Source organism: Engystomops pustulosus, chromosome 6, assembly GCF_040894005.1.
Source record: "Engystomops pustulosus chromosome 6, aEngPut4.maternal, whole genome shotgun sequence".
NCBI lineage: Eukaryota > Metazoa > Chordata > Amphibia > Anura > Leptodactylidae > Engystomops > Engystomops pustulosus.
Window position 1 is genome coordinate 31604202 of NC_092416.1, and position 11429 is coordinate 31615630.

At 45.2% G+C, this 11429-nt stretch overlaps 1 protein-coding gene across 1 annotated transcript; it reads right to left on the reverse strand.

The window, feature by feature from the left end:
- Positions 1-1892: 1892 nt before the first annotated feature.
- RPL28 (ribosomal protein L28) lies at positions 1893-7751 on the reverse strand. Its single transcript, XM_072155488.1, has 5 exons — positions 7611-7751; positions 4860-4950; positions 3380-3503; positions 2675-2793; positions 1893-2020 (listed from the first exon to the last, which is right to left on the reverse strand). Exons 2-5 carry the CDS (start codon positions 4938-4940, stop codon positions 1931-1933), a joined length of 414 nt encoding a protein of 137 aa, XP_072011589.1. The 5' UTR covers positions 4941-4950; positions 7611-7751; the 3' UTR covers positions 1893-1930.
- Positions 7752-11429: the final 3678 nt, after the last annotated feature.

Sequence of the window (11429 nt, forward strand, 5' to 3'; positions counted from 1 at the left end):
TTTAAAGTCACAGCATGTACTGTATAAACCCATTACAGCACGTGCCGGGGATAACACACGCTTGTTGCCTGCGAAACTCGTTTGATTTTCAGTGGAATGACAAAACTAAGGAATCAGATATTGTAGGAATTATACAATTTAATATCATTGTATTGATGTCAATTAAGATTTAGGGTACAGGCCGTCCCAACCTCTGCCCCCTGGTGATGTTCTCTGGATGCTTTACCTAACCCCTTAAAGGGCACCTACCACCACAAATCTACCTATAAAGGTAGATCGGGTGGTAGGTGAATCAATGGGACGTGAGAATAGCCCTTTTAAGGGCTAATCCTCACGTCCCCGCACTGTTTTATAAACTTTTATTACATTAATATGTTAATTTACTTATGCGGCTACTGGGGCGTGGAGTAGCCGCATCTGAGGTTACACGAGGCGGCTACTCCACGCCCCGGTAGCCACATTACCCCTCCTACTCACCATGTTCGGCGCGCAGCTGCTCGTAGCTGCGCGCCCTCGTCCGCCGATCCTGACGTCTGCGCATGCGCAGAACAGCAGGCCCGCGCCTGCGCAGAACAGCAGGCCCGCGCCTGCGCGGTCACTGCTCTGAAGCCGGGGCTGCGCAGGCGCGGGCCTGCTGTTCTGCGCATGCGCAGACGGCAGGATCAGCGGACGAGGGCGCGCAGCTACGAGCAGCTGCGCGCCGAACATGGTGAGTAGGAGGGGTAATGTGGCTACCGGGGCGTGGAGTAGCCGCCTCGTGTAACCTCAGATGCGGCTACTCCACGCCCCAGTAGCCGCATAAGTAAATTAACATATTAATGTAATAAAAGTTTATAAAACAGTGCGGGGACGTGAGGATTAGCCCTTAAAAGGGCTATCCTCACGTCCCATTGATTCACCTACCACCCGATCTACCTTTATAGGTAGATTTGTGGTGGTAGGTTTCCTTTAAGGACGCAGACAGTTTACAGCTTAAAACCCATTTTTTGGATTTCGAATTGCGTCGCTTTAAATGGTTAGAACTTTCGAACACTTATCAAAGCGATTCGGAGATTGTTTTTTCCCCTCACATGTTGTACTTCATTTTAGTGGTAAATTGTGGCTGATAATCGCAAAACTTATTTACAAGAAGAAAAAAAATCCAAATCATAATATTTACCACCTAAGTTGCTGAATAACATTTCCCATAGGTCTACTTTTACAAAACAAATGTCAACGCATGCATTAACGCAACATTGCGGATATATCCGCTGCGGAGCGGGAAGGGGTTAAGGCTACATTCACACTGCCATTGGGGGATGTATATATGGCTGCCATATATATACGTCCCCCATTGGCCAGCCGTACAGTGCAGCCATCTTTTCCCATAATACGGCGCCGTGTATAACATGTGAAATCTAACATAATGGAGTCAGAGCAAACAAGGCTGTACTGCATTGAAGTCACTGGTGCCAATTATCTGGAGCCCTTCAAAGGGAACCCGTCACCAGCAATTAGCCTAATGAACCACCATTTCAGTATTGGCAAACAGTCTAACACCTTCTGAGTTTGTTTCTTTTGCGGTCCCAGCTCTATAATTTGCAAAACACTGATCCAGCTCCGTCACTGTGCACATAATAGAAATAACGGAGCCCACTCTCAAATCTAATGTGTATGGGTATAAAATAAACACCACAGCTCCTGACCAGTGAATGCACGCTCCTCTACACCTTTCAGGCCTGTATAGAAGTAATACCACAAGAGACTCCCATCACAGCAACCACTTAGACCATTGTACGATGAGTGACCTACTACAAATCTGACGACAATAGATTGTAACTGGAAGCCCCCATTACAGATACTTCCCCGCATTAAAAGTATCAACAGGTAAAACATACGATGGGACACGTATGTGAACTCAGTTATTTTATTAAAGAGTCTGCTGGACATTTTATGCAGTCTTGGTAGCGCGGGTGCGTTTCTTCTTCACCACAACTGGTTTCTGACTTCTCAGGATAGCGCTTGTACGACGGATGGCAGCCTAGAGGAGAACACACGACACATTACTGAGCACCAAGGGAAAACAGTCAGGGAGACAAGTGAGAGGACCGCGCCTCATGCAATACTGAAGACGTGAAATTCAGGGGGAGTGGAGGACTCAGGGGTGCCACATCCTTTCAAACTAGTTAGGGGGTCGACTCATACAGCAAGTGAAAACCGAGTGCATGTGTGATTATAAACTATCAAAGGAAATAAAAAGGCTCTGTGACTGGTTATCTTATGCTTGTCCTCCATTGCCTGCTTTCTTCTATGGCTACCCTGTCATTTCATCCCCCCCTCCCCAGCACTAACAGCGGGTTCACACATTCAGCTTTTCAGATGCAATTTTTGATGTCCAAATCAAAAGAGGAGTGAGAAAATAAGAGAAGCAGTTTCATCTCAATGACGGTCTCACCCAGTATGAGCCACACCAGCTTTTGGATTCAAACATTGCATCTGAAAAACTGAATGCACACTAAGGGAGTGGGTGAGACTGCAAGTCTAAGCCAGAGCAGCTACATTCTATAGCTTCACATGCTGTTACACTGCACAGGAGAAAGCCTCTCTCAATTACAAGGGGAAGAAACTGACAGCAAGGAGGGGCTCTGGTACCGCAAAGCCATAAACAGAGCAGGAAGCAATGCGAGTCACTCACCATGCGGAGATCGTGCCTGTATTTATTTTTACGGATGATGTTACGCACGCTGTTGAGTGTGGCGCGTGCGTTCTTGTTGATGGTGATCTTCTCATAAGCAGCTGATGGCTTACGCTGGGCTAAAACAAGATAAAAACCTACTTTACCAATTTTTTACAAAACATGACTAAACCTTCTGATTATTGAATGCTTAAACCCTTGGGGTGCTATCACATGTTCCCATTTGGATTCCTTTAAAACGTGTTTTAACATATTACAATGTGCGATCTGCCCATTGTAATAGATGTGGAAAATCCCCATATACCGCCATACTGTGGTATGGCAGGATCAGACAACCTTGAGTTAAAATAACGTAAAATAAAAATTCAAATCACCCTCCTTTCCCTAGAACTGATAAAAAGTAAAAATCATAAACACATTAGGAGATTTTGGGACATGGAGATACCCAGCAAAGTGTAATAACGGTTATTCCCAGTGTTAACCATGTAACAGAAAATAGCGCCCAAAGTCTCAATTGCCACTTTTTGCCATTTTGAAAAATATAAAAAAAAAAATGCCTGTACAGTCCCCAAAATTGTTGTATTGAAAACGTCATCAAAAGTTGCAAAATCTGACACCGAACACTGACGTATGAAAAGTTGTTAGCAGCAGAAGATGAAGAATTATTTTGTACCGTAGATTTAAAGTAAATCATAGTAAACTTACTGCCACGTTTTTTCAGAACAACAACGATCCCCTTTCCATCAGCAGCGGGCTCAATGCCGACTGTTTTGTTGTGGATGAGTCCATTGTAACGAAAAGAGTTCCTGGCCTTCAGATTATTGGGCTCCTAAACAAAAGTTGTAAGAAAATAAAATTACATCCAAAGTTCTGAACATCACAGTTTAGATGATCAAATATCCAGAATAAAGGATTTTAAGACACAATCTAATGTGCATCATTCACACACACCTATAAAGAATCTGTGTGCGGTCAACTTCAAGAACTACAGGAAACAAACCTCTAACAGGCGAACCAGGAAACTGTATATACCTAATACAGAAGCAATGTATATAGAGAGTGGATTCTCATGAAACCAGTACATGAACTCTGTTAAAGGGGTTGTCCACTTTCAGCAAGTTGATAGTGTAATGATAAGTTCTACAATTTTCCAATATACTTGCTGTATCACTTCCTCCGTTTTCTAGATCTCTGCTTGCTGTTATATTGTAATGTTATGTTTATAGATAGCTTCATTGTTTACTTCCTGTCGACAGAAACTGATCCCTGGTCATGTGATGTCACACAGCTGCATGGCTCGTTGTATCCCTGGTCAGGTGATGTAACAAGCTGTGCACCTGTGTGACATCACATGACAAGGAATATAGCATGCTGGGCACCTGTGTGACACCACGTGACCAGGGATATAATGAGCCTTGTGTGACCTAACGACAAGTAAACAATGAAGCTTTCCATATAATTACAGCAACAAGAGATCTACAAAACTGAGGAATTGATGCAGAAAACTGTAAAACCCTTTAACTTTTACCTAAAGTGGTACCATATCAGCTTGAATTATCACTTTAGTCTCAGGTTGTTTGGGGACAGCATCCTATGGATCATAAAGAGGCCACAAATCACAGTCACTTATAGTCACAGACTAGCAGCCCAGTGAGGAGGAAACTCCATCAGAGCTTCAAACAAATGCAGAATGCGGCTTTCAGTTCACCTTCTCTCCACAACAACCACCACCCAGGACAGTGCAAAGTTAAATGTCATGAGGTGGCCAAATGCAAAGAGAAAGCCAGTGAGAGGACAGAGCTGGAACCATGATACTCCCAAAAGTCAGACCCACTGGGGACCAAAGAAAAAAAAAAAAATCCACAGGGTAGGGCCTACCCAAGATGAGTGGAGGTTGAACATGGTCCCTGTCCCGTTCATCTCTAGGGAACTTGTTTCATGAGAAAACCCCTTTAACCCTTCTGCAAAAGCTCTCAGAGCGAGGCCTCGTGCACATGGCCGCTCCTCACTCAGCAGATAGTCATAAGTGACTGCGGGAAGGATGAGTGGCACTTACTCCCTTTTGTGGTGTGGGCTTTCGGCATGTTTCCAATGCAGTGATGGATGGTTTTGTTAGCCGCAGCTCATTGTTTGCATGAGGAATAACTATAGTATAATGAGAATTTCACAGTAACTTGATACTCACGGTGCTGTATGTCTGCTTGTTCCTTTTAATCAAGAAACTAGAGCAGTTCCTGATGACCATCCACTGCAGGTGAGCCGACATTGTTGTGCACCTGGAAAACAGAAAACACTCAATATTAGCGAGAACAGCAGCTCATTTCATCTCCCCAACACATGTCAGCCACTGCATGGGCACCCAGCACCCATTCCATAAGCCAGGAATAGCGCCATAACCCTAGAACTATAACCATGTGGTGCAGTCTGTATAGAGAACTCCTAGGTAATGACTGGATGCATATTCATAGGTCATCCATGAGTGTAGCTCCGTAGATTCAATACATCCAGAATATCAGGGTGCGTTCACACGTTGCGCTTAGGTTGCGTTTTAAAACGCATTACAACAGGTGAGGAGAGGTGATTTCCCTAACTACATTACCATTGACATTTGTTAACGCACGCATTAACATCGCGTTTACAATGCGTTTTATAAACACAAATGTTAACAGTGATGTCAGCTGTGCTGGGATCCGTATCTAGACTCTCCACATCTGTATGGAGGATCTGGCACAGATTGTCATATCGCCAAGATAAACAGTGGCTTAAAGGCTTATTACAATTTTTATTGCAAAGTCAAGATGTCTGTTGCTTTCCCGGTCAAAAAAAATAAAAAATTGTTGATTTGGGTGTGCGGTCATCTCCCTCTCCCAGCACACGGGTGGTAGTACACGTGGCGTTTTGAACCCGTTTTTAAGCAGTCAGTTAAGACGTATGCATTTTTTTTTTACTGTTTTCCAATTATCTTAACTAAGATAATTTGGAAAAACCAATTACGCATGCAGGTTTTGTTTTTTTTAACAAACTGCTTAAAAACAGGTTTAAAACGCCACGTGTATTACCACCCTAATTAGCAGCCTGGAGCTCCGGACATCGCATCCCCGAGCGGCCAAGTACAAGTTTCTTTTCAAGACTAGCGAAGGACACCCCCGGGATCAAGATGAAAAGGAACAGAATATTTTAATTTTTTCGCAGTTTTCTCAAATGGTTGATTTCCACTATAGGAAACCTACCATGAGGAATCTATCAGAAGTAGATGTGATGGTAGATCCCTCCTGCTGCCTCTGCCCTAAATTGTAATGTAATAAATCTGGAACTCAACTTGTTAAAAACTATTTTAGTGATATGTAAATTACCTGCAGAGGCTACAGGGGGCTCCCAGTGCCCGGGCAGGCTAGTACAAGCCCCAGTAGCCTCTGGTTCTAGGATTATTAAATTACAGATTAGGGCAGAGGCAGGAGGAATCTACCAAAGAAAACCTGTGTCTCTTGTGGCAAGTATCCCAAGTACTAGTGGTGTGCGCTTAGGAGTGTTTTCTCTCCACCCTCAGAAAACCACTCCGTCATTGGAATATTTAAAAAAATAAATAAATAAACCCCCCCCCCCCCCATCTCCCTCCTTGATAAGTCACATTGATCTGCGCATGCGCTACATTGCCTAGCATCCACAAGCGTGATGCAGCACATGCACAGATCAAAGCGGAGATCGGGCAGCCGGCTCTGCTTGTTCTACGAGTGTCCACTCAGACGTGAGACAAATCTGGAGCGGTTGGCTGGCAGTGGCGAGAAGGGGCAGGTTGGTGGCTCTGGGCGCGTTCACACGTTGCGTTTTGGTCGCGTTTTCATTGCGTTTGAAACGCATATACAACAGCTGAGGAGGGGTGATATGCCTAATTACATTACCGTTTACGTTTGTAAATGCAATGTTAACACATGCGTTAACAAAACGCTTGCGTTAACACGTTGTTAACACCACGTTTACGATTCGTTTTGTTAACGGAAATGTTAACAGGGATGTAATTAGGCAAATCACCTCTCATCAGCTGTTGTATATGCGTTTCAAACGCAATGAAAACGCGACCAAAACGCAACGTGTGAACGCGCCCTCTGACATCTCGAAAGGGGAGAGTTTTTTCCCTTTCCGATCTGTTGATGACGGAGCGGTCCCATAAGGTTATAGAGGGGGGTGGGGAGATATTCTTGGATATAAAATTATCTTCACAACTAAAAAAAAAGTTAGAGTATTTATACTTAAAAATGATCCCGGTGACAGGTTCCCTTTAGACTTTTTGGAATGTTTTAAATAAAAACCTAACAATTGTGGCCTTGCTGTGATAACCTGAATGATTACAGAAAAAGGGCTTGGAGGTGAGTAGCAGTCATCAGGGAAGCTGATGGTAGGTGTCCTTTATATTTGTGATGTACAATCATGTCAAAAGACCCTGAAGGTTGTGACCCCCCAATACCAGCACTGACAGCAGCAAGTGTGTGTGGGGGTGTAGGTTCACCCCAGACCTACCTGAATACACTGCACACCCATCAGATCTATAGGGACCTCATATACATTACACCGGGTTACACTCCCTGCACATCCGGTATTTTGCTCAGATTTGATGGCCCAGGACTAGATGTGTACAAGGACTAACGACAACTTGTCCTCCATCTTTGTGTGAGCGAGTCATTAATATCCCATAAGGATCAGCAGTGACCTGTCTTATGTGGAGGAGACCGGAGGACCCCGGCACATGTGTCCGGAATAACAGCCGCGGCCTGGGCCCCGTCCTCCATGTGGCGCCCCTTCCCGCCGCTCCCTCAGGTGCTGCGGCCGCCACCTTCCCGCCCGGGCCCTCCCGCCGCGCACATCCCACTCCCCGCCGCCATTTTGCCGCATAATTTAGCGGCTTTTCCCCGGTTTTGGAGCGCGGGCCCTCACACGTTACCTCTCTCCGCTGAGCCAGGGGAAGGAAAGGAAGTCGGAGGGGCGGAGCAAGGCCTTATTTCCGGTCCGGTGATGTCTCTCCTCTGTGGGGCGTCACGTCAGAGGAGCGGCCGCCATCTTAGAGATTGGCAAGAAGATGAGGAGAAGAATGAGATGTGTGAGGGAAAGGTTATACAGAGAAATCAGTAGCAGGTGTACAGTATGTAACACTATTCTGTCATGGGAAGTAGTTTCACAACAACGTTTATTAAAGTCTGAAGGAATGGACGCAGAAGCATGATTCAGGCGGCGTTCACACAGTGCGTTTTGATTGTGTTCTGTGACACAATCGAAAGGCTCCAACTGTGACCACGTGCTGAGGTACCAATGTTGCAATGTTACCTCAACATGTGATCACGGGTGAATCGTTTCAAAACACTATCAAACTGTGTCACATGTTGCGTTTTTTTACGCATCATTAGGCCGCTAGGTGTTCGTTCATAACGTGACGCTAGCGCACAGGGGGGAGTGCGCTAGCCCGAACATTCATTAACAGGGAAACGCATGCGATTGATAAGCCGATTGCATGCGTTTCCCTGGAAACGGATGTGCGTTGGGGCCGAGGACCGCTGCCTGTGCGCTAGCGTCGCGTTATGAATGGACGCCTAGCGGATCGTGTGACCGCGGCCTTACAACATGTGAGGAGAGGTGATTTGCCTAATAACATTACTGTTAACATTTGCATTTACAAAACACATGGCAAACACAATGTTAATGTTTGTGGTTTGTTAACACATGAGTTGACATTGCGTTTACACTGTATTTTGGGCACGCAAATGTTAGCAGTAATGTAATTGGGCAAATGACCTCTCCTCAACTGCTGTAATGCGTTTCAAAATGCAACCAGGGCGCGTTCACACGTTGCGCTTTGGTTGTGTTTTCATTACGTTTTAAAACGCATTACACCAGCTGAGGAGCGGTGATTTGCATAATTACATTACTGCTAATATTTGTGTTTAGAAAACGCATTGTAAATGCAATGTTAACACATGTGTTAACTATGCGTTAACACACGCGTTTTGTTAACACATGTGTTAACATAGTGTTAAATGTAAATAGTAATGTAATTAGGCAAATCACCTCTCATCAGCTGTTGTAATGCGTTTTAAAACGCAATGAAAACGCAACCAAAGCGCAACGTGTGAACACGCCCTAAGGAAACGTCTGCGATCGGGAATGATCGCAGGCGTTACCATAGAAACGCCGATGCGATCAGCCCGCGGCCCCCCTTGGTGGGAGCGGCTTGGTTTGCAGCCAAAACGGCACGTGTGCCACCACCCTCAGGGCGCGTTCACACGTTGCGTTTTGACCTGCGTTTTCATTGCGTTTGAAACGCATATACAACAACTGAGGAGAGGTGATTTGCCTAATTACATCACTGTTAACGTTTCCGTTTACAAAACGCATCGTAAACGCGATGTTAACGCACGCGTTAACAAAGCGTAAACGTATGCGTTTTGTTAACGCATGAGTTAACATTGCGTTTACAAACATAAACGGTAATGTAATTAGGCAAATTACCTCACATCAGCTGTTGTATATGCGTTTCAAACGCAATGAAAACGCAACCAAAACGCAACGTGTGAACGCGCCCTTAGGCTGGCGAAACACCGGCGGCTCGTTCTCGATTGCAGGCGTTTCCACAGAAACGCCGATGCGATCGGGCCGAGGCCTGCCCCGGTGGGTGCGACTTTGTTTGCGCTTGCAAGCGCAGACAAAGCGCTACGTGTGGCGCCGGCCTTAGGGCGCGTTCACACGTTGCGTTTTGACCTGCGTTTTCATTGTGTTTGAAACGCATATATAACAGCTGAGGAGGGGTGATTTGCCTAATTACATCACTGTTAGGGTACGTTCACATGTTGCGTTTGAAATGCATTACAACATCTGATGAGAGGTGATTTGCCTAATTACAAGCCGGTGGGTGCGGCTTGGTCTGCGTTTGCAAACGCAGCCAAAACGGCACGTGTGCCACCACCCTAGGGTGAAGACACATATGGCGTTTTTAGGCCGTTTTTTTGACAGGTTTGACCAATTATCTTAATTCAAACTGGTCAAAAACGCATGCGTTTTTAACGATCTGAAAACGCACTAACTAAAAACGGCCCAAAAACGCAAGTGTGTCTTCACCCTTAGGGTGATGTCACACATGGCGTTTTTAGGCCGTTTTTAGTTAGTGCGTTTTCAGATTGTTAAAAAAGCATGCGTTTTTGTCTGGTTTTTCGAATTTGCACAATTAAAACGGACAAAAACCTATGCGTTTGAAATCGCAACAAAACAACCACGTGTATTACCAACCTATGGGTGCGGTCACACGTAGTGCTGCGTTTCCATAGAAATTACGTACAGCTCCTCAACTGTTATAATGCGTTTCAAAAATGCAATAATAATAATTCCTTTATTTATATAGCGCACACAGATTACACAGCGATGCACAGAGCTTGTCACATCAGTCCCTGTCCCCAATGAGGCTCACAATCTAATCAGCCTACCAGTATGTTTTGGAGGAAACCGGAGGACCCGGAGGAAACCCACACAAACACGGAGAGAACATACAAACGCTTTGCAGATGTTGACCCTGGGACTTGAACCCAGGACCCCAGCGCTGCAATGTGGGAACGTGTCCTCAGGTTTCCGTTTTTCAGGATCCGTTTTTCCGTTTGAGCGAATAGTTGGAATTAAAAAACTCAGATGGTTATAAAATAATGAATAACCTAAAGCAAAGTATGCATTTTTTTTTCAAACAGAAGCACGGGGGTGTGTTCGCACATGGCGTTACCGTGTGCGTTTCCTAAACACGATAGTGGCTGCAACAAACCGCAATATGTGAATGCACACTAAGGCTCCTTCCACACTCGGGAGTGTGATGCGATGAACTTGCATCACACTCACAACACGTGCTGCTCAGTTCCAGTTTGCAGCATTCGGACCGTGCGATCCGAGCAGCACGTGTTGCGAGTGTGATGCAAGTTCATCGCATCACACTCCCGAGTGTGGAAGGGGCTTAACAGTCTGTATCGATTGGTAACCGAGACCCGGTGTTTTGCATTAAAACAATGCACGACACCGAGTTCTGATTACCAATCTCTTGCATTTACTCTCCTCCCGACTTCCTGTTGGCGCGGGAGATGAGTAAAGCTACAGACAGATAAGATCTTTAACCAGGAGAGAGGGAGGGAGGTATATAGCGAACCTGACAGTATGTAATGGCTGTGATAGCAGAGGGGAGAGTGTCATTGTGTGTAATAGGCATCTCATGAATCTCATCATCTCTCATCTCTGATCTGTCTCATCTCTCTGTCTATGTGTCAGATACTAATGAATGTTCAGAAGCTAAATGAAAGTGTATATAAACCCTATGCCCTGATAATCTAAGCATATTGTCAGCTCACAGAACTAGATGGATCATGAAGTTTCTGTTTAGAGTCCCCGCTCACACTGTTGAATTTTACACCTACGCTGAGTGATAGGAGCTTAAACAGCAATAAAACTGAGTAAAATTGTAAAGTAAAGGGTTAAAATGAATCTTTATTGTGTAAACATCACTAGGGGATTGAGATTTGAGAATTTTCTTTCATGGGCAAACCCCTTTAATATCAATATCAAGGGCGCTACGTTTATCATCCACCCAGGGATCCTAACGCCTACATCGGGAGTGTCCCAGGGAGAACAATCATCCATCCGCAGCATCTCCCTCTCTTGCAATCCACCTGCCAGGCATGGATGGGGCCTGTTCCTCAATTATCCAGCGACCATGACCCCGTTGAGTGCTAGGATGTGCTCA